General features: G+C 40.1%; 1 protein-coding gene across 5 annotated transcripts in view; it reads left to right on the plus strand.

The window, feature by feature from the left end:
- The window catches only part of LOC110296298 (solute carrier organic anion transporter family member 1A5), an 82,957-nt gene that overhangs the window by 26,937 nt on the left and 28,936 nt on the right, over window positions 1-27,084 (plus strand). The window contains exons 1-4 of one of the 5 annotated variants that reach the window (XM_085839801.1): window positions 14,164-14,218; window positions 18,520-18,629; window positions 20,306-20,447; window positions 22,254-22,386. The exons of 1 other annotated variant lie outside the window; for it this stretch is intronic. In XM_085839801.1, the coding sequence (XP_085695927.1) occupies window positions 18,570-18,629; window positions 20,306-20,447; window positions 22,254-22,386 (335 nt within the window). In that variant the 5' untranslated portion in view covers window positions 14,164-14,218; window positions 18,520-18,569. Of the gene's footprint in view, window positions 1-14,163; window positions 14,219-18,515; window positions 18,630-20,305; window positions 20,448-22,253; window positions 22,387-27,084 lie in introns of those variants that run through there. 3 more of the 5 variants (XM_085839799.1, XM_085839800.1, XM_085839803.1) reach the window with 3 other exon arrangements.

The raw sequence follows: 27,084 nt of genomic DNA on the forward strand, positions 1-27,084 counted from the left end.
TGCAAGGGCAGCCACATTCATTAAAGAAACTTTAGTTAAGCTCAAGGCACACATTGCACCTCACACAATAATAGTGGGAGACTTCAACACACCACTTTCATCAATGGACAGATCGTGGAAACAGAAACTAAACAGGGACACAGTGAAACTAACAGAAGTTATGAAACAAATGGATCTAACAAATATCTACAGAACATTTTATCTTAAAACAAAAGGTTATACCTTCTTCTCAGCACCTCATGGTACCTTCTCCAAAATTGACCATATAATTGGTTGCAAAACAGGCTTCAAGAGATAAAAAAATATTGAAATTGTCCCATGCATCCTATCAGATCACCAGGGACTACGGCTGATCTTCAATTACAACATAAATAATGGAAAGCCAACATTCACGTGGAAAATGACCAACACTCTTCTCAATGATACCTTGGTCAAGGAAGGAATAAAGAAAGAAATTAAAGACTTTTTAGAGTTTAATGAAAATGAAGCTACAACATACCCAAACCTATGGGACACAATGAAAGCATTTCTAAGAGGGAAACTAATAGCTCTGAGTGCCTCTAAGAAGAAACTGGAGAGAGCACACACTAGTAGCTTGACAACACATCTAAAAGCTCTAGAAAAAAAAGTAAGAAAATGCACCCAAGAGGAGTAGATGGCAGGAAATAATCAAACTCAGGGGAGAAATCAACCAAGTAGAAACAAGAACTATTCAAGCACTTGAGCTTGAATAGTTTCAACCAGTTTCAACTCCTCATTTCAACCAAATGAGGAGTTGGTTCTTTGAGAAAATCAACAAGATAGATAAACCCTTAGCCAGACTCACTAGAGGGCACAGGGACAGCATCCTTGTATAACCACTCTGGAAATCATTCTGGTGGTTCCTCAGAAAATTGGACATAATACTACCAGAGCATCCCACAATACCTCTCCTGGGCATATATCCAGAAGATGTTACAACTGGTAAGAAGGACACATGCTCCACTATGTTCATAGCAGCCTTATTTATAATAGCAAGAAGCTGGAAAGAACCCAGATGCCCCTCAACAGAGGAATGGGTACAGAAAATGTGGTACATTTACACAATGGAATACTACTCAGCTATTAAAAACAATGAATTTATGAAATTCAGAGGCAAATGGTTGGACCTGGAGGGCATCATCCTGAGTGAGGTAACACAATCACAAAAGAACTCAAATGATATGTACTCACTGATAAGTGGATATTAGCCTAGAAACTTAGTATACCCAAGATATAAGATACAATTTGCAAAACACATGAAACTGAAGAAGAATGAAGACCAAAGTGTGGACACTTTGCCCCTTGTTAGAATTGGAAACAATCACCCATGGAAGGAGTTACAGAGACAAAGTTTGGAGCTGTGACGAAAGGATGGATCATCTAGAGACTGCCATATCTGGGGATCCATCCCATAATCAGCCTCCAAATGCTGACACCATTGCATACACTAGCAAGATTTTGCTGAAAGTACCCAGATATAGCTGTCTCTTGTGAGACTATGCTGGGGCATAGCAAACACAGAAATGGATGCTCACAGTCAGCTATTGGATGGATCACAGTGCCCCCAATGGAGGAGCTAGAGAAAGTAACCAAGGAGCTAAAGGGATCTGCAACCCTATAGGTGGAAGAACAGTATGAACTAAGCAGTACCCCGGAAGTCTTGACTCTAGCTGCATATTTATCAAAAGATGGCCTAGTTGGCTATCACTGCAAAGAGAGGTCCATTGGACTTGCAAACTTTATATGCCCCAATACAGGGGAATGCCAGGGCCAAAAAGTTGGAGTGGGTGGGTAGAGGAGTGTGTGGGGGAGGGTATGTGGGACTTTTGGGATAGCACTGGAAAGGTAAACGAGGAATATACCCAATAAAAATATTAAAAAAAAAGAATTGGGAACAAAACACCCATAGAAGGAGTTACAGAGACAAAGTTTGGAGCTGAGACTAAAGGATGGACCATCTAGAGACTCTCATACCTGGGGATCCATCCCATAATCAGCCTCCAAACGCTGACACCATTGCATACACTAGCAAGATTTTGCTGAAAGGGCCCTGATAGAGCTGTCTCTTGTGAGACTATGCCAGGGCCTAGCAAACACAGACGTGGATGCTCACAGTCAGCTATTGGATGGATCACACGGCCCCCAATGGAGGAGCTAGAGAAAGTACCCAAGGAGCTAAAGGGATCTGCAACCCTATAGGTGGAACAACAATATGAACTAACCAGGTTCCCCCCTCCCCCATCAGAGCTCGTGTCTCTAGCTGCATATGTATCAGAAGATGGTCTAGTCAGCCACCAGTGGAAAGAGAGGCCCATTGGTCCTCCAAACTTTATATGCCTCAGTACAAGGGAATGCCATGGAGAAGAAGTGGGAGTTGGTGGGTAGGGGAATGCGCAGGGGGAGGGTATGTGAGGACTTTTGGGATAGCATTGGAAATGTAAATGAAGAAAATACCTAATAAAAAAATTTTAAAAAAAGCAGTAAGAAAAGGGCAATTAAAAAAATAATGTCCTTTAGGGAGCTGCTTTACAATTTCCTGATGACCTGGAGATGACACTCTGCCTGTTCAGTGTCCTGACATTAATTCTATGTAGTGTCATATTTATAGAATGTTGATAGCTCCCTATAAACTCTTGCCAAAAATGACTTTTGCATGTATCAGAAGAATTTTGTTGTTATTTTAACTTGCATTTATCCTCTTCACTGCCATCTGTGCTGGATCAATTTGCCTTGTTTTCGGGTATTCATCTTTGTTGACTTATTGCTTCACATATAACAGTGTTACCTTCAACATGGTTGTAGAAGGGAAGTATTTGTGGCTTTGCCAACTCTTAACAAATGTCCCTCACAAGAGGTTACAAGGCTACTTCCTTGTAGGTTTCCAGAAACCATTGACCCAGGAAATGTAGCTTAGAATAGATGAAATTGAAGCATTGCCTTATGGTGTTCAGATTACAATCAACGTTTGTTTACCTATGTAGAAAGTTAAGTGTGGCCATACAGAGGCGAGTCTCCGAAACTGATAAATGAGTGAAGGCACACCCTGAATGTATTGCAGAACAGAATAAAACAGGAGGAAGTGAGCTGAGTGCCAATCTTACTCTCTTCCTGTTCCTAACTAAGGGTGTAATATAAGCACACAAGCTTGTCAAATGCTAACTATAAAAATGTTTCCAAAATTTCCAGAAGGCCTGTTTGGAAAACGTTTGTTTAGCCTGAAAAGCCCTCACAGCCCGGAAAGCACCGTTGAGTCACCAGCACTGAGGTTTTCCACTTCAGAGAGTTCTCTCTGACACTTTAATTAAGAATCCCATGATGTTTGCATTTCCATTGGCCTTGTCATTTTAAACAATTATTACCGCTGGACTGAGGACACGACTCAGTAGATAAAGTGCTTGCCAAGCAACCATGCAGACTGGAGTGCGAATTTTCAGAACTGTGTAAAAGTAGGACAGGTGTGGTGGCAGATAGTCCCTGGAGACAGAGGATTCCCTTGGTAAACTGGCAAGCTTGAATTGTGGGGTTCACATTAGAGAATTTGCCTCAGGGAACAAGGTAGAGAGCAATCAAGGAAGATTCTCAACATAAATAGAACCTCATATGTATGTGCATGTGTGTACTCTCTTGCGCCCCCCCCCCCGTCCACATGCACACACAGGCACACCCTCCCATGTATCTGTGGGACACATCATGAATGTTCAATGGTCATGGAAAGGACATGGGTGGTAGTCACCATCCTATGGACTAGGGTTTTCCAGACTGAGTGAAAAGGAGAAAGTAAGCTGAGTATGAACATCCATCTCTCTGCTTCCTGACAGTGGATGCAACGAGACAGCCACCTTTCAGTTTTTCTACCACCTCCCCGCCATGATGGACTGCATGCTCAAGGTCTGAGCCAAAAGTCTTCAGCCTCATATTGCTTCTGTCAGATATTTTGTCTCAGAAATGGGAAAAGTAAATACTGCAATGATCAAGGATGTAGACTGTAATCCACTAAATAGAATAAAAATATGAATGTTTGTGTCTTAAACTAGTCTATATTGGGAGATAAGGGAAACCCATCCTACCACAGAAATTCATCTGCTGCATTTAATACAACTGGATGAATTTTAAATTTTCACTTGAAGTGAAAACTAGTGAATCAAGATAGACAAGAGGCTGTATGATCTATAGACGTCCATACAAACATCCCATGAAACAAATGGGAAATCAGTATCTTGATACTGATAGAATTGGGAGGTCTACACGAACCACATAATCAAAGCTCAGCTTACCAATACTGGAACAAAGGGATATCTCGAGTCTTCCCACTTTGGAAAGACATCAAATCATTCAAACAGGAGTCCCACTCAAACTGTGTCATATTTGTCCCTTTTCATGGGACTTTGGATATTTTGTATTGACAGGAGTTTGGAAAAGCTGACATTCTTAGAAAATTCTAACTACAGATTTAAGTATGTATGTCTTTGTGTCTGCCACAAGTGTGTTCATGCCAATGGAGGCTGAAAGAGGGTGTTGGATCTCCTGCAGCTGGAGTTAGAGGGATTCAGAACCATCTGATGTATGTTCTGGGAAGATCAGCAAGTGCTCGTAACCAAGGAGACATCTCTTCAGCCCTATGATATTCTCTGTAAATGGTCAAGAATCGCCCTCTTCCCTAGACAAGGCTGAGTTATTGCTTCTTATCTAAAGAAAGTACAGATAGTCACATAAAAACAGTGTCTAGAGTGGATTGGGTCTTGGGAAAATATCAACAAACCTAAAAAGAGGCTGGGCTCGGTAGGCAATAATCACTTGCTAACATACATGAAGACCTGAGTCAAATCCTGAGAGCACACACACACACACACACACACACACACACACACACACACACACACACACACGCATGCATGCATGCATGCATGCACACACAAACCTCCCAATAACTAAGTGTAATTAATTGTTTTCTGAAAATTAAGAGGAGAATTATTAGTACAAGGGACAATGACTGGAATATAAGTAGCATATCATGTATTTGGTATTGATCAGTGTTAAATATAAAATGTTAATGATAAGTGTTTTGGTTATATCAAAATAAGAATTTACAAAGCAACACTGATACCTCAAGAACCAGCTTAAATAGATCTCCTTATTAAAACTCTGTGTCGACAAAGCCATCGATGGCCGAGTGTCCTTTGTGAATTGGCAGAGAGGTGAGCAAGCAGTTAGTGAACATATGCACCTGCTTAAAACAATGGAAACTTTAGTTTTTAATGTATGTGTTGAGGTGCTGTAGCAGGTCTCTATGAGCATGGACTACTTTAGCATTGCGTTTCCATGGTTACTAAAGGAGGATGTGATTGGACCAATGCTGTCAATCCCTTTTGACCTATGAGACCTTCAGAAAGCTTGGCAGTCCAAAAGAGTTGGATGTATTGAGTCTGCTGTTTAACTTTTTACTTTCAACTTTGTGCCTCTGATGTCATTCAAGGCATATGAGTTCTTTGTGTGTGTGTGTACATGTTTAATGTTTATACATGTATATATTAACATTTTTCAGCTACTAACACTTTGGTAGATCTTTATTTGTCCTTTTAAATATGTTTGAGCCTGGAAGGTTGGCTCAGAGGTTAAGAACATGTGCTGCTCTTGCAGAGGACCAGAGCTCAGCTCCCAGCATTCACATCAGGTGCTTCACAGCCTGTGACTACAGCTGCAGGGGAGTTTTACACTTCATTGTCATGCTGTTGCTCAGAAAGTTTGGACTTGGGATTTCAGATCTTTGGGTTTGGATTAGGCATTCTCAACTTCTGTCACCGTAGTGACCTAGTGATGAGTTCTTGTTTTGAGGTGGCTTCTGGACGTCGAGTATGTGGCACTTATGCATTGGGATGAGACTATTGCGTCTGATGGATGATTGAATGTCTTGTAATCAAACATGGGAAAAGGCTTAAAACCCCAAAAGCAACCACATCATGCTTTCATGATATGAAATACATAAAACAGATGAAATCAGATGGATTTAGAATCTACCAAATACCTATTCATTATGTTAATAGTAGAGAAAATCATCACTAGGGGTCACCTGAGTAGAAATGCCCCAAAGTTACGACTTTATTAAAGAATCTCAAAACTGTGGTAGTTACAAACTGGAGGGTATCAGAGGCCTTTGTTCCCTCTGAGATCCACCGTAGAGCTCTGCAGGCTGCCTAACCTTTGGAAATGGTCTTCTAGTACAGAGTCATTATCTTCCAGAGGAAAGGCAGCTCTGATGATGTGTTTTTCAATATAGCCCTTCTGTAGGAAGCTCTAAGATGGGAGGCTGGGGCAATAGCTTAATGGGTAGAGTGCACACATGGCATGTATACGTACATACATACTCATGCACACATGCACTCAGCCACACACAAACACACACATGCACACGCATATGCATGCACACAAGCACAGAAATTCAAAAATGAAGAAAATACATTAGTATAAATGCCACCTGAATGTGCTGAGTTCAGAGGATAAAGTCTCAGCCAAGTACTTGGTATTTACACCAAATGGAACCGTATATGGAATCTACATTTGACCTCAGTGTCTGGGAATCACATTCCTGGTGCCATGCTGCAAATATAACAGGAGGAGAAGCTTCTGGAAGGGCAACCAGGCTTCGTTAGAGATGCAGATAAAACAGGTGCATCTAATAATAAGGTTCATGGCTTTGTATTATGACAATAAAAATTCATTATCCAATGGAACTGTTGAGGTCCAGCAAAGAGAATTCAGTTATCCTTATAGAACCAGAGAGAATCTCGCCTGTACCTCCTGTGTCTGCAAGTGTGCTCATCTTTGACACAATCCACACCCTACAACTGTGATGATTCCAGAGATACCCCCCAGAACTTCAATGATATTACAAAGAATATCCTTCAGTCGTTCTGAGCACAAATGAACACAAATCTTTGTTACACAAAATTGCCAAGATACCCAACAGTAAGAGTCTAGTTGGTTCTTATTCTTGCTCACTCTCTTAGACATATTTTTAAAAGTAATACAAGATATGAAATTCAATCTCCAACACTGACTGGAGTCAGTTTTGTCATGCTGGATTACTGTCACCCTAATTCTCTGTGGAATGTCACCTCCATGAACCTCGTGCTTTCCCCTGAAATGAAAAGTAAATAGGTGCCTCTGTTTCTGCAATGGGTGGGAGGCAGTGGTGTGCACTGGTGTGTCCAATGAGAGGCAGTACTTGCTCAAGGGTTGCCTATTTTTATTTCAATGTCGATCCTGAAGTACTGTGACGTTTATAAGATATTATTGAGAAGCAGAAGTTCCTTAACAACAAGTGGAGTATATCTGCATAGAATTGTTTATACGACTATAGGTAATGGAAATGATCATTTATTAATCAACTGTTGTATACAAGACCTTGTCATGGCTGCTGTGAGTAGGAAATCACAAGTGCTGTGTGTGGTTACTTCTCAGAGCAGGAAGAGATCATCACAGGACTGGAAATAATTAGTTTTGCAGACATTTTAAGGAGACACGATTGGAACTGTCAGTCATGTGAGCCAGGAAAACAAGGTTAAGTGACAGAATGAAAAGGTTTGTAGTTAGTAAGATGATTCCGTTGGTAAAGGCACTTGTCACTCAGCTCGAAGACCTGAATCCCATTTCTAAACCTCATACAATGGAAAGAGAGATCAGACTTGTGAAATTTGTCCTGTGACCCCCCGCCCCCTACAAGTGTGCCATGGCACACCTGTGCTTGTACTCATGCACAGAAACCATATATATATGGTTTCTCACCAACAATAACTAAATTTTTAATAATTAAAGAGATTGGGGTTACAGAACTGAGATGCAGCAGGGCAACTAAATCTCTCCTCTTCTGATCCAGTGGCCAGTCATCCTGAATTGGAGTGTTAAGGTCATCTACTATGTTGATGATCAACTGTGAGATGTCCCATTACACCCTAGATACACCTAACTGTGGAACACTCCTAATATCAAAGTTGGAACTCTCTCCTTTTCCCCCCTCTCATTACTTTATTCTGTATGGCACTTATTAGAACCACTAAGGCTGCAGCCTCTGGGTTTTTTTTTTTTTTTAACTTTTGCCTTTTCTTTCTCTTTTTTTTAATTAGGTATTTATTTCATTTACATTTCCAATGCTATCCCAAAAGTCCCTGCCACACTCCCCCACCCACTCCCCCACCCACCCACTCCCACTTCTTGGCCCTGGTGTTCCCCTGTACTGAGGCAGATAAAGTTTGTACGACCAATGGGCCTCTCTTTCCACTGATGGCCGACTAGGCCATCTTCTGATACATATGCAGCTAGAGACACCAGCTCTGGGGAGTACTGGGTAGTTCATATTGTTGTTCCACCTATAGGGTTGCAGACCCCTTTAGCTCCTTGGTTACTTTCTCTAGTTCCTCCATTGGGGACCCTGTGATCCATCCAATAGTTGACTGTGAGCATCCACTTCTGTGTTTGCTAGGCCCCGGCATAGTCTCACAAGAGACAGCTATATCTGGGTCCTTTCAGCAAAATCTTGTTAGTGTATGAAATGGTGTCAGCGTTTGGAGGCTGATTATGGGATGGATCCCCGGATATGGCAGTCTCTAGATGGTCCATCCTTTAGTCTCAGCTCCAAATTGTGTCTCTGTAACTCCTCCATGGGTGTTTTGTTCCCAATTCTAAGAAGGGGCAAAGTGTCCACACTTTGGTCTTCGTTCTTCTTGAGTTTCATGAGTTTAGCAAATTGTATCTTATATTTTGTGTATTCTAAGTTTCTAAGCTAATATCCACTTATCAGTGAGTACATATTGTGTGAGTTCTTTTGTGATTGGGTTACCTCACTCAGGATGATGCCCTCCAGGTCCATCCATTTGCCTAAGAATTTCATAAATTCATTCTTTTTAATAACTGAGTAGTACTCCATTGTGTAAATGTACCACATTTTTTGTATCCATTCCTCTGTTGAGGGACATCTGAGTTCTTTCCAGCTTCTGGCTATTATAAATAAGGCTGCCATGAACATAGTGGAGCATGTGTCCTTCTTACCAGTTGGAACATCTTCTGGATATATATGCCCAGGAGAGGTATTGCGGGATCCTCCAGTAGTACTATGTCCAATTTTCTGAGGAACTGCCAGTCTGATTTCCAGAGTGGTTGTACAAGCTTGCAATCCCACAAGCAATGGAGATGTGTTCCTCTTTCTCCACATCCCCGCCTTTTCTTTTTTATATAATTTGACCTCCAAAGTTTACTGTTACTGATATTTTTTGACTAATGTCTAAAATGATTGTTTTTAAATAGATGACCCCACCTAATGTGTTTTGTCTAGGATAATGTAGAGATAATGATATCCAGCAATAATTACTACAAACAAATGTCTTCTTTCTTAAATATGATGTTACTTAATGAGTGATAAGCACTTTTGTAGTCAATTAACTTTGTGTGTGAAAATTACTTGGTAAATTCAAAGATAGCAAGTTGTAGCTTGGCATTCATTATATATGTTCAGCTGTTAAAATCAGAAAAAGCTGGTTTCATAATGTTTCAAATTTCACATCCACAGATGCTTATTAACAATCAATAAACTTTTACAATGTTAACTTTCTTTAAATTTGAGGAGATAAGAGAATAGGTTTTTATATCTTTATTTGCAGATATTTCTCCAAGTCTGAAATGCCTAGGTATATACAATTTCTTTCCAAATACTGATTTCTGAACCATAAAACAGTCTAATTTGAGGTACTAGATTAAAATTTTTAATCAAAAAATGAAATTTTATTTTTTTCAGTTTTTATTATTTTATTTATTTACTTTCTTGTCGTTGCCCTCCCTCTTGGTCCCTCCCGCACAGTTTCTCATCCCATTCCTCCTCCCCCCATCCCTCTGAGAGGGTGCTCCCCACCCCAATCTCCCCCTTCCCTGGGGCCTCAAGTCTCTTGAGGATTAAGAGCAGGTAGATATCACTTGTGTTTGTGCCAGGGGCATTGGACTGGCCTGTGTATGCTCCTGGTTGGTGTCTCAGTATCTAGGAACTCCCTAGGTAGTGGGTAAGTTGAGACTGCTGGTCTTCCTATGGGGTTGCTTTGCCCTTCAGCTTCTTCAATCCTTCCCATAATTCAACCACAGGGATCCCAGACTTCAGTTCAATGGTTGTGTGTAAATATCCGCTTCCATCTCAGTCAGCTGCTGGTAGAACTTCTCAGGGAACTGCTGTACCCTCCACAGTACACCATAGCATCAGTAATAGCAACAGGCTTGGTTCCCTCCCATGATATGTATCCCAAGTTGGGTTGTTCATTGGACCTCCTTTCCTCCAGTCTCTTCTCTATTTTTTTTCCTGCAGTTCTTTTAGACAGGAACAGTTCTGGGTCAGAAATTTTGACTGTGAGTTAATAACCCTGTCCATCAGCTTGAGGTCCTGTCTATCTACTGGAGGTGGGCTCTTCAAATTCTCTCTCCTCAATGTTGGGCATTTTGGCTAAAGTCACCCCCACTGTGTCCTTAGAATCTTTTACCTCCTGAGTCTCTGGTACTTTCTAAAGGGTACCCCATGCTGCTTATTTCCATTCATTCTCTTGGCCCTCAGGGCTTCTCTCTTGTCCCCCTTTCCCTGATCCTGTTCCTCCTTTTCCCTCCCTCTCCCACCCAGGTCCCCTCCCCTTCTCTGCCTCGTGAGCATCAGGAGAAAGCAATTTATCAGACTATTTTTCTTAAGCTCCAGATGTTCTAGCTAATACCAGTGTTCCTCAAGCATCCCCTCTTTATCCAATAGTCCATGAGACATGCAAACACAAAGGCACATGGCCACAAATGAACACGGAAAGTTGTCTAATGACCCGAAGCATGATGCTGATGAATGACAAGTTATATATACACATGTCTGATGAAACCAGTCTCTGATTATCCCCAGTATTTATTCAGAGTCTCACAATGTTCCCTGTGTGAATGTGATGTTTTCCATCATCCACATAGAAGCCTGAACTATATATACTGCTGTGACATCTAATATATGCAGGCGGCAGGACATTCTGTCCAGTGTCTCAGGGAACCATTTGGTCATTCAGTGGCTCTGGGCTGAGACTTAGTATGGCCTTCAACTGACTCACTAAACTCAAATCTATGATAAAAGCAAATGAGCAGAGCAAATAAGGAGACTTGACACATGCCCTGTGTGAAATCAAAGATAATAATTAGCAAAAAGAGTTAACATACATTAATCTTGCTCAGAAGTATGTAGTATTCTTGATAATATTAAAGAGTCAAGTAAATTATAGTAACGCTAATTTTCCAACTGTCTTTAATTTTTTCCTTTGAGGCAGGCTCACTTTCTGTATCTTAGCATGGAGTACACTGGGAAGACTAGGCTCACTCTGAACTAGCAGGGGCTGGGGGAGGGGATAGGGGCTTTTTGGAGATGAAACTAGGAAAGGGGTTAGCATTTGAAATGTAAATGAAGAAAACATATAATAATAATAATAATAATAATAATAATAATAATAATAATAAAAACAAACTATCCTGCCTCTCCCTCTGTAGTGTTAAAGCTGGGATTATAGGCTTGTGTGCCCTTCATCTTTTATTTAAAAGGATTTCTCCTATTTATTTGTCTGTGTGTGTGTGCGTGTTGTGTGCACCCTTGGAAGCCAGAGCAGAATTTCTGCATCCCTTGCTGGAGTTGAAAGGATTCGAGGGCTACCTGATGTCTGTGCTAGAGTCCCATGCACAGTCCTCTGACCAAGGAGAAGGGCTCTCAAGTAGTAGTTCTCTAGCTTAGCCACTATTCTTAACCAGAAAAAAATCACCAATGATATTTACAGAATGCAACATAGAAATTTCCAAAGGAGAATTAAAATTAAATTAACTGTAAACCCATTTAGAAGATTTTGGCTTAGGATGTACACATAGACACATGCACCCGAGAAGGGTCAGGTTGCTGCCATTAGTAAGAGTCTCCAGAGCTAAATATTGGCTTTGCCATTATGATCTATGTGACATCAGGCAGTTGTTGAACCCCTTTGTCCTTTAAACCATATATCTTTAAAGTTAAGTGACAGTATTCAAGTCATAGGACTTTAGGAGAATTTAATGCACCGGTATGACAAAAGTTTCCAGAAAAATGCATGAAATTTGTAAAGCATATATCAGGTTGATATTTATTTTCTGTTCTCTATAATCTCCCATGGTATCCAACTTTATCAAAATAATGTGTTCTCTAAATGAGATCAGAGCTGTCTTTCCAGTGTAGCAACAGTCCTTCAGGAACAAAGACTCTTTGAGACATTTCTTGTGTGTTAGTCACTCAACTGAAAAGCACACACCACAGCTGGAGTCCACAATATCACCTAGAGCTGCAAGTAAGCAGGTGTTTCAGAATGTGATGGCTAGTCTCTTTTGGTAAGTAGATTTCCTGGAAGTTATCCTTCCAACGCTTGGTCTTTTACTTGTGGACAGACTGTGCTCTTTGAAGATCTGATGACTGTGGCTGAGTTCATGCATCCCATTCAATAAAGAAACCAGTTGACATGATGGCAAACCCTTGTGTTTAGTGTCACTCAAGATGTGAGTGTAAGAACTGAGAGCTGCAGAAACATGCAAGGAGATGTCTTCTGATCTGAGTCAGAATAACACTGAGGACTTAAGTCTATTATGTAGCAGCAAATAGATACCATTGGCTCAATGTTGCTTGTGTACCCATTTTATAATGTGCATTAGGCATATTTAATGCTGCAGTGGGGGTTATGGTTGTCTTGGTTGGTGTTCATATGGTCTCACATCCATTGTCACCCATGTTCTCTCAGCTCTTTACCTCAGAGACAGACCTCTGAAGACTAAGGTTCCATGTTCATTAGGTAACTCTCTTAAATTGTATTACTGGGAAATACTTGTGTGACACTGGGATTGTAGAGGATAGGAGAAATATCAGAGTCTTCTTAGCCTCCAATGGTGGCTTTATGTCCTTGAGGTCTTAAAGCCTCTGCATCCCAGTGCTTTCCCTTTCTGATACAGCCTTCAGCCTGCTCTCCAGTTTGACTTCCTAACTCTTCTTTTGCCTTTGTGACTATTCTTCTGGTATTTAGCACGAACTCTATTTTATTACCAGTATTTTGAAAAAGAAAGATGCTGTTCCATCGATAGAGATAGAATATGAGTGGCTTTCCATATGCATGTAGATAGTTTACAAACAGATAGATCTTAAGACCTGTGCTTATTTTAAAGCACAACTGGTTAAACTATTATACTGCTCCCAAGTGACACTATTTATTACAGGCATGAGAATAGTTTTCATCAATATTTTTCCCTGAAACTGACTGCATCACAGCAATACCTACCCATTACCACTTGATGACCTGTCTCTTCAAATAGCTTTTCTGAGACCTCTTGAGAGCAAGCACAAGGCAGCCATGAGGGGATAAAGACATGGACCAAACTCTGAAGCAACTAGGTATCAAGAGTGAGTATTCTTCAAACTTGCTGGGCCTGATTTTTTGCTTTAGCCAGAAATTGCAGGGTTTTAACAGGACTATACATTAGAGAGCTTAGAGCTGCCTGGTAAGGTTTTGGTTAAAGCACGTGTCTCAAGTGTGGAAAACTGGAAAACTGACATCTCCTGCAACTATCTCCTCATTCTCTTTCTCTCTCTCTCTCTTCTCTCTCTCTCTCATGCAGGAAGTGACATTAATATTATTCACTGCTGGTTCTGTTAAAGGAAGTACTGGTGTATCAAATTTCTTGTTCTGCTTCTTAATCCAAACTTAGAACACATTCACAGTCACAAAGTGGCTCGATGGTTTGTCTGTGTGCTCGTCTTGTTTTGCATGGTTAAAATACAAGAATGGGTAATGTTCTTGATGTCTGGTTACGTTTTCCTCGAAGGGCATATTCCATGTACCTTAAATGTAGGAAATAAAAGTGGTGTCCCTGTGCATGTCAGGCTTAACAGGTGGATTTCAGTACTGTCTCCTTTGATTTCTTATTGGAAGGAGCTGACAAGTGTAAAATCATTTGCTATGAATCAAACAAGTCATTGTGTCCTTCCTCCGCTTGGTATTGGTTGAAAGTGTTTCAGCTGGAAGGCACCCAATAGGCTGTCTCTCACAGAAGTAATCCGAGGATTCTGGAAACAGGTACCTTTCATGAGACATTTGCTGTGAACTTCTTTTTCCGTCACCAGCGAGAACACCATTTTCTAAAGCTTCTTCATGTATGTACTTCTTCATGTATGTACTTCTCATTTGGCCAAGGTAAAGCAAAGCCTTTGTTTCGTTCACTCAGTAGTACAGAGTAGGTGGAATGAACAGCATGTGTTTTCTGGTAATACAAACTGTGTGGATACTGAGAGTGACTGAGCATGTTTATTCACATTGTATAGAGTTCTATTCTCCCGTGTTTCAGGTGTTTCTAAGGACCACCAACCAAAGGGTGTCCCTCCCTAGTGTTCTACTCAGTGAGTCTAGTGTCAGTACTGCAAGGTAGCTACTGTTCTATAGATCTGCTTCATAGTCAGTTCAGCCACCTACTTAATAATTCTGTGCTGTATTCTTAAAAAGTTCAAGTGCAGACATTCCATCATAAATCTTGAAAATAAACAATGAAAATGGTTTAGATTTGTGGCTACTTTTGCCGGAGAATGCATGTGCTATGCTCCCTCCCCTCATGTGAATGCTAAAGAGAAGGAGACATCACATTCTTTTTTCTCTGCTTAATTAAAAGTACAGCATGCTGTTTTCATGAGCATTGACGATTGATATAGATGCATCTGTATGCTCTGATCTTGGGAGCAGGAGTCATTGTTTAAACAATGCCTTGCTAACCAATGACACCGTTCACGTGGCTGGCACTTACTCTTGCACATTTCTCATTTAGGTTCAAAGTGTTTAGTAGCAGAACGTGGCACGGTTCAGTGTCAGGTTACATGTTTTTTCTGAATCACTGATCAGATGTTTCTTTGCCTTTGCTTCCCTATAGGCATCTTTTAAATGCATCTGAAAAGGAATAATATTTTTCACAGAGAATGTTGGCACATTAAAAGAAAGTAGAGGTTCATTTATTAACATTGAATCTGTTATTAGGTGCCTGGATTCATATGGTTTATTTACAGTTAAGACACTTGTTTATAAAATTCTGAAACAACAAAAGTATTTTCAAAAGAATCTTCAAGGTGGTGATAAAAACTACCCAGATGATTAATTACCGTGTGCTCACAGAAAGAATGTCCAATGATCTTCTGGGAACTAGACCCACTTTTTCTTTGCTGAAAAAAATTAAAAATAGATATTTAGAGCTGTTACATTTTAAGCCATGGAAAAAAGCAAAGACAACTGTGACATGGGAGAGGAGTAAGTTCATTCTCACTGATGGGCAGGGTGACCAACCTGAGCTCACGCATGAGCAGAGAGGAACAGAAGAAAGAAAGGCTGATGAGAGATTGTACCACGGATGAGAAAAAGAGGCAGGGGAGGAGAGTTCAGAGTTGGATGCTTACTCTATATTTCGTATAGTTTTAAATCATGAGATTCCTCTTTACTACAAATAACCTCCTTCTACCACTCTCTCCAAAATCAATATCCAGCCCTCTTAGAAAGTTAAATGAACTTGAAGTTTCATGTGGGAGCCTTGAGTTTGGGGGTTTCATTTGTATGTCTGTTCAGAACTGCCAAGATAGTCCTTGTATTTTTAATCCATATCCTGTGAATTTTCTTCCCTATGTCCACAATAAATCAGTTATACCTCAGCATATGTATCACAGTGTACATACATCTCTCTCTCTCTCCATCTATCTATCATCTATCACTATATTTCAAGCACAATGTGAATATATATATACATGTACACACACATATATATTTATCTTTCCCAAGAGAAGCATAGGTTCTGAGGGATCTGGGTTTAAGGATCTTTCTCTGGTGATTGAGGCATCTTGAGTGACCTCAATTTTCTACAGAACAACAAACTTGCCTTGTTCTTTGTTGAATCTTGGTGCTTCATGCAGTGATTGGCACATGTAGGTGTTCAAAAAGTATTTGTTGTAACTGCAAGGCAATAAAAAGAACTAGAGTCATACAGAGTTGCTCAGTGATGACTGGGATCTGGAACTCTGGCAAACGGTTTTGATGTTTTAAAACCTTAGAGCCATTCTGTATTAATTGTAGAATAGATGTTGTTCAGTGCATTTTCACATATTAGTGCTGTGGACAATGCTTAGAAATCATATGGATATGCTAAAATAAATTTTGTAGCATAAGTATGAAATAAAACTACTTTGATGATGATGAAAATCTATTTTCAAGACACAAAATAAGTCAAGTTTGATGAGGCTGGAACAGTTGAATAGAGCTCAAATTATTTAATTTCTGCATTGCATATAAATACTTGTACCAATATATTGCCCACACAGAGATGGACATGTTCACCCATACATAGCATGTAGGTCGTAAATAACCACATCTAGTTCTCTGTTTAGGTGACTGGTCTCTTCTTAAACTCTACATTTTTAAACACAGAGTTGTTCGATTCGTCCACAGATGGTAGATGTATTTGCTGTTTTTACTTAGGTTGTTTTCACAATTAAAATTCTGTGTCTCCCTAGGATTCTTTGACTCAACAGTGTCTCGGTGTGTTACTCTTTGTGAGACTCCAGGGAAGTCTTGGAATGCAAGGAATTCAGGAAAGAAGCCTGGACACTCAGACTTTGTTGGCTCAGTGAGGCAGAGATTTTGTACGAACACAATGGATATCGTTGCATTCTTTTCTGTTGTTTTTATATCACATTTAACCACATTAATGGCTCAGTGTAAAATGAATGTCTTTGGGTTTCTATGAGTCAGAAGCTGAGCATAGTTTCTTTGAACTTTATTTATGATGACACAAAGCGTCAGTGTGTGTACTGGACTTCATCCTTCTGTGACTTTATGGAGTCAGTGACAAATGGAAAATGTGATGGGAAGCCATTCTCTTGTTAGGCTATGCTATACTGCACAGTGTTGGGATAGGCATTCTCATCATTCCTAGTCCTCAACGGGAGCTCTTCCTGTGGGATTGGAAGACATAAACTTCTCTAACTGTAGAGAAATTTGTGAGAGGGTCCCATGGCCAGGTATGAGGCTCTCTAAGAACTAAGGTGTCAGTCACTATGAAAGGCACAGTCCCAGTGCTACTCGTATAAAGAAAGCATCAATGTCTTTGCATTATTAAAGGCGAAAGCCTTCAAGTGAATTCAAAGCATATCACCTTTTTCATGGTCTCATTTGTTTTGGCTAAAGCTTTATTATAACCACATTGTCATTAGCTTATGGTCAGAGCCTAACAAGTTCAAGTTCCAAGGCTATCTTTTTTGTTGTTGTTGTTTTGTTTTGTTTTTATTTTGTATTTTTTGCCAAGGCTATCTTTAATATAACCAAGGAATGAGCAATCCCAGAGCTATCTGTAATAGAACCAAGAAATGAGCATAGTTATTTGCATAGGCTTTTTCACTAGAAATCCAACAAACCCAATCTTTTTCCATGCGGGTGTTTACAATGACAGAATAAATAAAAACCACCTAAATAATTTTATAATATTGAAGATACTGGTTAAATTGATTTTATTCAAGAGATTGGGAGTGTGTGTGTGTGTGTTTATGTTATAAATGTACTTTTTGGGTCTGTGTGTATGGATTTGTGTGTATACATAAGTATGTGTGTAGTGTACATGTATGCATGTGCATATTATGGAGACCTGTAAGCAGTGCTGAATGTCTTCCTTTAGAATGATTCTGTAAGTGTGCCTGGTTGGTACACAGCAGTGACCTTGTTCTCTGGATCCTCCTATTGTTTGCCATTGCAAATATTGCCTATAACCAGGCAGATGCTGAGAAGCCCAGCTTTTACTTGGCTGTTAAGAATTCAAACTGAGGTCCTCAGTCTTAGGGATCAACCATTTTATCCTCTGAACCTCCTGTGCTGGGCAATTCTATATCAACTCCACACAGCCTGGAGTCATTTGGGAAGAGGTTACCTCAATTTAGAAAAAAATGTCCCAATAAGATTGACCAATGATCTAGCCTGTGGTGCCTTTTATGGATCGATGATTGCTGTGGGAAGGCTCAGATCACTGTGTGTAGGATATTCTCAGGGTAGGCAGTTTGGGTTATATAAGAAAGCAAGCCTAACACTTCATGAGGATCCAAGCAGGAAGTAGTGTTCCTCCATGGGCTCTCCATTGGCTCCTGAATCCAGGTTGCTGCCTTGAGTTCCTGCCCTGCCTTCCCTCAGTGATTAGCTATGATATAGAACTGTAAACTAAACTAAACCTTCTCTTTATCTTGCTTTTAGTCCTGGTATTTTATCATAGCAATAGAAACCCTGACTAAGATACCCTAGCCTTAAGGGAACACTTGCTGTTTAAGAAACACTTGCTGTTTGTTGTTGTTTTATTTTTTTCCCGATTTTCTTTTGTTTAATGAATGGCATATTACAGTTCAGTAAATAATTTAATTGATAACTGTCTGCTTTCTTGGAAAGACAGTGGTAAGACTGTTTAAAGAGTAGTCATCTGGAGACAACCAGAAGAACAACATGGGAGAAACAGAGAAAAGGATTGCAACCCATGGGGTCAGATGCTTTTCTAAGATCAAGGTATGGAATTTTCCTATGTATGTATGTTTATACTAGTGGAAGTCTTTTTAAACAAACATTGAAAGTGCTTATAGTATTACTCAGTTTGCATCAAGTTTTCTAACATGAAAGCCTTGCCTTAAAGAAGATGGTTTTATGTTTATAGATGTCTTTCCAGGATTATTCAGCCAAGAAAATTTACCAAAGTGATTTAGAGCAGAGGTTCTCAAACTGTGGGTCACTACCCTTTGTGGGTGTCCAATGTTCCTATCAAAGGGGTCACACAGATGTTTATATTACAATTCATAACAGTCCCAAAATTAGTTATGAAGTAGCAACAAAAGTAATGTTATAGTTGGGTCAATGCACATGAGGAACTGTATTAAGGGTCACAAGCATTAGGAAGTTTGCGGACCACTGATTCAGAGTGCCTTAAAGGAGGGTGGGTTTAAAATGTTTTAAGTTTGTATTATTTTCAGGTGGAACTTAGCCTGAGATCAGAGATCAATCTTTAGGGGTTCCTGACAGAAGGTCAGAGGTCACAGCTAGGGAACAGTTTCCTGACAGAAGCACTCTGTTGATTAATACGTAAAGATGGCTTTTTGATCAGTCAGACAAATATCTTCTTCAATCATTGGCAACGTAATGGTCATTGTTTCTTAAATAAACAGTCCATTTTGTTGGCTGCTTTGATGTTTTTTTCAGTATTTTGGAGACAACGATTTTTCTCCTAAGCTGCAAGGGCATCTTTACATCACAGAATGTGAACTTAGGTTAAGTTTACATCACTTACATTAACCCAGGAAATTCTGTAGCATCCCTCAAACATCTTTGCTAAACTGCAGCCTCTTATCAAAAGCTAGTTTCATCTTTATTCACATCCATATGTTGATGTAAAAGAGGCTTCAGACTCAGGTCCTGGAAAGTAGTCTTACTTGCAATGATAGACGAATTATTGGAAGCCAACTCCCCTTAGGTTATCCCTCAGTTCTCACATGCTTCTGAGGTCCCCTGGCTGCTAACCTTCCCCATGCTTATTATACGTGTCATTTTGTGCAGTCTATGCAACCTGTCTATACTTTAGTGTTTCCATCTGAAAAGGTATTAGTAGTCCTACTTTTGAAGATAAAAAACATTCTAAGCTATCTCTCTCATCTCTCTCAGTCTCTCTTTCTGTTCATGTGTATGTGGGTGTATGTATGGTGGAGAATGCCTGCAACTGTGCCTGCATGTGTGTGTGTGTGTGTGTGTGTGTGTGTGTGTGTGTATGTGTGTGCGCTTACCTTTCTGGGCTATCCAATACTACTGGTATGAGAGATTAACTTCAGGTGCTTACACATGCCAGACAACTCCTCTCTCTCTCTAATTTATACCTTCCCCTCCATCTTTAAGATGTTTTACTTTCCCTAAATTTATGTTTTATTTTGTGTATGTAGATGTTTTGCCCTTACGTATGTTGATGTACCAGTTGTGTGTCTGCTATCCTTGGAAACCAGAGGAAAGTGTTGGATCCCCTGGAACTGGAGATGGTTTTGAACCACAATGTGGGTGCTAGGAACTTATCCCATGTTCTGGGATGTTTATGTTGGGCACAGTCATCCATCTCATTGTGGGAGCTTCGTTGTCAGTAGATGGCAGACACAGATAATCAGAAAACATTGTTCTCCTTTTTCTTAAACATTTTTTTTCCTTCCTAGATGTTTCTGTTGGCATTAACATGTGCATATGTATCCAAATCACTCTCAGGGATTTATATGAATTCCATGCTCACACAAATAGAGAGACAATTTGATATCCCCACATTTATAGTTGGACTTATCAATGGGAGCTTTGAGATTGGTGAGTTATTTGTACATTTACTTACTTTTATATGTTGACATTTTCTCCTCATGTCCTGCATTATGCTGTTTAATCTGACCGAGTTACATGCGTCTTAATGGTGATGAAATAGCCTGATTTAGTGTGAAGAAGCCCCTTATTTAAATACACCTATGATGGCAACTAATTATTTCTGTATTCACTGACAGGGTTCCCTTTTTCTGACAAGTGTCAGAAGATTAGGAGCAGCAATATCTAATTCTGTCATTTGATAACTCAAAGAGAAGCTAAGGGTTTTCCTTGGCAATTTAGAAGATTGCTTTGGGAGACATGGGAAATGTGTGTTCCAAAGGAGAGAGCAAATATTTATTGTCTTTTACCAACTCTGTGGGATTGATGGCTCTCCTTGCTTAGTCACTAGAGAAAATAAGGATTCTTTCCTGTGTTTGAATTCTGTCAGACACAATCCAAAGCAGGGTGAATGAACTTCACAGCCCCTGATTTTTAGTGATAAACTGGGATATGAGGAGGTAGGGGAAGGACTGAAGGAGCTGAAGGGGTTTGCAACCCCATATGAATAACAACAATATCAAAAAACCAGAGCCCCCTCAGAGCTCTCAGGGACTAAACCACCAACAAAAGAGTACACATGGTGGGGACCAATGGCTCCAGCTACATATATAGCAGAGGATGGCCTTGTCAGGCATCAGTGGGAGGGGAGGCCCTTGGTCCTATGAAGGCTTGATGCCCCAGTGTAGGGGAATGCTAGGGCAGTGAGGTGGGAGTGGGTGAGTGATTAGCTCCCTCATAGGAGCAGGGAGTAGGGATAAACTATAGGGTTTTTTTTTTTTTTTTGGAAGGGAAACAAGAAAAGGGGATGGCATTTGAAATGTAAATAAATAATATAATCAATGTAAATAAATGAATGAATGAATGAATGAATGAATGAATAAATAAATAAAATACAACAGTGAAAGAGGGGAAGTTTCTCTTAATAAACCAAGTAGCACAGAGCCCTTGGTGTCTCTTGTCTCAGTTTAATCATAGTTCTTCAAAGTGAAATTGTCTTTAAAGTACTTAAAGTAAGATAGCAACAAATGTTCTTGCCAAGTTATGTTGGATTACCTTGACCTCACTCACTCTATCCCAGGCTGACTTTGATCTTGCGCACTTTTTCTCCTGGCCTTCCAGTAGCTGGAGATGGCAGGTGTGTGCTACCAGGTCCTGCTTGTTCTTTCGATTCCCAAACATACTTATCAAAGGCATCTCTGTCAACACGGGGCTCCCCAGCAAGTTTTGTAAACCACGCTTTCTCCTAAACCACAAAGATGAATTTTTGCTTTGACCCTTTGACTCCTGCAATGTAGACCTAAGGCCTGGTTGGAGCATTAGGACTCTGGGCAGTATTACGTCCTCTAAAGGAAGAAATGACAATAGAAGCAGGCATCCAGCTTGGCCATGTTGAGCAAGAAAGGTGGTTTTAAACAGTAAGCTAAAAAACATGAACACATTTGAATCTGCATAGAGCAGGCATGAGAGGAGAGATCAGAGGTGACGTGCAGGCCTACACTTGCTTTTCTAGCCATTAGCAAGGATGGGTGATTCTGAATAGAGCTTTAGTATTTTCCAGAGGGGAAAAGATTATTCCCTCAGGACCACAATTGCTTTATATATTAAAACAATGCCCAAAACATCCTAAGCCCCTCTCCCTGTATTCTTCATGTGGATGTTAAACAATGAACCCTAGAGTCTAAATGCTGGAGAGGCAGTTGACTAAGAGCTGCTGATATTTTATTAAACCGTGCATTCTCATTTCCCCTCTCTCAGGAAATCTTTTGTTGATTATACTCGTGAGTTACTTTGGAACAAAATTGCACAGACCTATCATGATTGGTATTGGATGTGTGATTATGGGCCTAGGGTGTTTCTTAATGTCATTACCTCATTTCCTCATGGGCCGGTAAGTATTCTAGTCCTTGACGATATTTTAGATTCAACTTTAACCTATAAGAAATTAGGCTCAGAAATTACTCTCTGGGATGATCAGTGATCCCTCAAAGTACAGAAGACTAATTCAGAAATTAGGAGTAGTCTCTCGGCTGACCATATGTGTGACTCTTGTGGCCTTAGGTCCACTTAAGGTACCTCCAGCCCATTTGTAAAGTAGAGACTTAAGCCACCTCTTTCATGAAATTGAGAGACATGACTGGATTCTCTGAATTTGATAAGCCTTATGCTGAGTCCTTCCTTAGGACTATTTGATATTTTGGTTATTAGGGGCCTACACTTTGACATAATTGTAGGCCACCAGGAGATAGATCAATGTCAAGACTGACTTTTATTCTCATCTTTGCTGAAATAACTTACAGAGGAAATTGTAAAAGTGAAAGACTGGAGAACCTGGATGAAATGGAGAAGTTTCTAGACAGATACCAGGTACCAAAGTTGAATCAAGATCAGGTTAATGATCTAAACAGCCCTATATCCCCCAAAGAAATAGAAGCAGTCATTAATAGTTTCCCAACCAAAAAAAGCCCAGGACCAGATGGGTTTAGTGCAGAGTTCTATCAGACCTTCAAAGAAGATCTAATCCCAGTTCTTCACAAACTATTCCACAAAATAGAAACAGAAGGTACTCTACCCAACTCATTCTATGAATCCACAATTACTCTGATACCTAAACCACAAAAAGACCCAACAAAGATAGAAGACTTCAGACCAATATCCCTTATGAATATTGATGCAAAAATCCTCAATAAAGTTCTTGCTAACCGAATCCCCCCCCGCCCCAAAAAAAAGGGAAAGGGAAAGCATGTTAAGTTACTTCTTATTGTCATTCCTGGTTTCTAGGGACAGTTTTTCAGTCCTTCTGTTTGTCGTCATGTCTTCTTAGTTTTTAATACTTAAATATTTAATGATACATAGAACTTGCTATTTATTTTTATATGATTATAAAATGTTTTCTACCATAAAATCATACTACTCTTTGTCATAGAACTCAACTTTTACATAGATTTAATATTTAGCACCTGACTTTTTCTTTTTCCTTTTCTTTTTTTCATTTGACTGCCTTTCTTTGTGTCTATTGTTATGGCACAGGTCCCTCATTGCCTGGCAGTGTGATTCCCCAATAGAGGTCAGGGGTTTCAGTGTTTTCCTGGGGATGTATCTTTCTGTTGTCTGTCATACTTCTGTACCTCTGAACTGTGAACTTTTAGGTCAGCTCACTGCCATTTCCTTGGAGTCCTCCATTATTCTCTTCCTTAGGAATTTGATTTTCTTTCTTTCTCTTCCTCTTCTTCCCCCCCTCTTTTTGTTATTCCTTTCCTTTTATTTTTAAGATCTTTTATCTATTTTATATGTATGTTTTACACACACACAATACATACACACACACACACACACACATATATATATATATATGTATTGGTTTTTCGAGACAGGGTTTCTCTGTATAGCCCTGGCTGTCCTGGAACTCACTTTGTGGACCAGGCTGGCCTCAAACTCAGAAATCCACCTGCCTCTGCCTCCTGAGTGCTGGGATTAAAGGCGTGCGCCACCATGCCTGGCTACACATATATATTTGTGTGCTCCATTTGTGTGTCTTGTGCACACAGAGATCAAGAAAGTATGTGAATTTTATGGACTGGAGTTATAGATGGTTGTTAGCTACCATATGGTTTCTGGAATATGCGCACAGGTCCTTTTCAAGAGCAACAAGTGTTCTTAACCACCTAGCCATCTCCCTAGTCTCCCCCTCACCATTTGCTTTTCTATTTGAGACAGGGTCATGCTATATAGCACAGGCTTGTCTGAAATTTAATATGTAGCTCAGACTGGCCTTCAACTCGTGGTGATCTTCCTGTTTCAGTCTTCCAAGTATTGCTATTACAAGGACAAGCCATAACAATGACCTTGCTTGGTCTCTATCTTGCTCTTAAATATCCTACCATGTGATTTTCTGCTTAAACTCTCACACTTTGTTCTTTAGAGGAAAAAAATTTGTCTCTATAAACTTTGAAGACATTGTCTCAAAGTTTGTGGGGGTTAAAATTAGAATTAGTATTCTAAAGCCTGTGACCAGTACCTCACTCTCGTGACAGGTTTCATTTTTAGTTCCACAGTCTGAACTTGATAACTATTGGTATGAATCCTTCGCCAGCTCTATCAGATGTCTTCAGTCAGGATATTTTGTGAAGTTTCTTGTACTCTTTTCTCCTTCATACTATATTCTTCCCCCCACCCCACCTTTCTGCAGCTGCTATTTGGGCAACAGCATCCTATGTTCTATTCATATTTTGCCATCTTCAATTTCAAACTTCATGTCTTCTCATCTCCTTGCTGCTTCCTGGGAGATTAACTTTGTCATCCAGCCTCTTGAATGGGTTTGCCACTCATATTATCATATTTATGAATTTTTGTTGTCAAGAACACCCCTCCACCTCAAATACCTCTTCTGATGGAGCATCTTGTTATTTTCTCAAAAATTCAATGTCTTTCCCTCTGTGACTCTGTTTGTCCCCGTTGTCTCTGGCTCCTTCAAGGGTAGCTTTCATTTGTCTTTGACTTTACTGTAATAGAATTCGCTTCATGATTGTCTTGGTTATTTACTCCTATCTAAGAGAGAGTAACAACCAAACGCTAACTTGGAATTCTATATGCACATACAGACTTGGTTAGTGGGAGTTGTTTCTGTTTTCAATAGGATGCAGTTGAGCTGGACTGTATGATTTTCAGCTCAGAAGTGCATAACTTGTGATCCTAGGCAGGAATTCTCTACTCTTGAAAAGTGGTAGAAACTTGGCTACCAGCCAGAGAAGGAATGGGGATATCACCTTTTAGTATGCAAAAAAAAAATTTGTTTGGGCCTCTGTGCCCTCGGTGTCCCTGTTCGGATCCTCTTGTACCTGTGAGCACATCCACTTGAAGAGATGAAAGACAGGTCTGAGAATCACTTTAGACTTTGCCTTGTGTGCCCAGCTGGGCCTTGCATTGGGGCTCTCTTCAGGCAGCTTCCAGGGAGGCCTGGAACGCACCCCTGTTGCTCCTGCAGCCTGGCAGTTATGGTTACCTTACTTCTGACTCAGTGGCAACTTGGATATCTACAACCCAGTCTCAACATTTTATTGTGCTTAAGTTGACTATCTGTTATACTTTCAATCTCTCATTTTCATATTTAAAATCACTTTGAGCTATTTTGCTTGTATATGTTGTGTTGGTTGTGGTAGTGTGTGTGTGTGCCTCTGTGTGTGTTTGTGTGTGTGTGTGCTTTCATATGAGGTCAGACAACAACTCTCGGGAGCTGATTCTGCGGGCCTCCTCTGTGGTACCTCAGGTGGGATCTAAGTTGTCAGGCTGTGCACAAACATCTTTAACTACAGAAGCATCTGGTATCTCATAAGACCCTCCTCCCCCTTTTTAAATACGGTCTCATGTACCTCAGGCTGGCCTCAAACTCACTCTGTAGTTAAGGATATTCATTGTTTCTGGTCCTCTTGTCTCCTGAGTGCTGGGATGACAGACACTCCCTAGAAGGTCTGGTTTTACTGGGTTCTCAGAGTGCTCAGGATCAATCCCAGGATTGGTGCTTGCCAGGCACCAATGACCAACTGAGCTACATCTCCACATCTGAACCCATTTGCAGAAATAGACTTTGCCCCCTTTCATTTGGAAATCTTTTTACTGCCATTTTTTTTTTTTTTTTGTCATTTAGGGGCATAAACGGACCTCGAATGAGCAATTCAGTTTTAAGTGATAATGGACCAAATGAAGGATATTTTATCTTCTCCAGTACTTTTAAGGGAACTGAAAGTTAGTAGACAGAATTTGACAAGTATATGTAACCTTCTGATCTATTCAAATCAATATCAAGAAATATTTGACTATTGTGCTTTTCTATCTTCTTCCAAAGGTGATAATTCTTTGAATCTGTCCTAGTCTCTTGGGATCCTGAGTAGAGAGACACAGGCTATTGTCCACAGTTCACTGGCCATCTCTGTGTGGATCTCCAGCTAATTGTTCTAAGGGAAAGTTGTTTTGAATTTTGCACTGTGTTGTGAAGCGCAGAAATGAAAATGTTGGCAAGTATAGCTCCTCTCATGCAGAATTCAGCAGCTTGTGTTTCCCCCTTGCTGTCTTTCATCTACGAAAGACTTAGAAATAAATTCAGCATCCTCTCAAATGGAGAGAGACTCAGATGGACACACTTTCCTTTATGTTTGCATTCTGACGTTTTCTTTCTAGGACAATGATCCTTAGTGATTTGCTCAATATTAATGACCATAGTTTATTAGCACTTTTGGACTCATGACACTGTGTTGTTAGGTGATGGATTCTGTCACCTCTCATTATGATGTGTGTATTTCTATTCTGTTGAATTCATTGAAAACATGGAGGAATGATTATTTGAATTAACAGAAAGGAAGAATAGGGACACAGCTCAGAGAACCCAGAGCAGATACCTTGTTTTGTCTTGTGTCTCTCTTAAGATTTTGTCTTCTTAATTCTACTTTATTCTCTCTCTCTCTCTCTCTCTCTCTCTCTCTCTCTCTCTCTCTCTCTCTCTCTCTCTCTCTTTCTCTCTCTCTCTCTCTCCTTGCTTTTGTTTTCTAACACCAATTATTTCTAGGAAATAGTCATATAGATATCACAGAAAGTT

This window comes from Mus caroli, unplaced genomic scaffold (assembly GCF_978045245.1).
Source record: "Mus caroli unplaced genomic scaffold, Mus_caroli_1 scaffold_7, whole genome shotgun sequence".
Classification (NCBI taxonomy): Eukaryota; Metazoa; Chordata; class Mammalia; order Rodentia; family Muridae; genus Mus; species Mus caroli.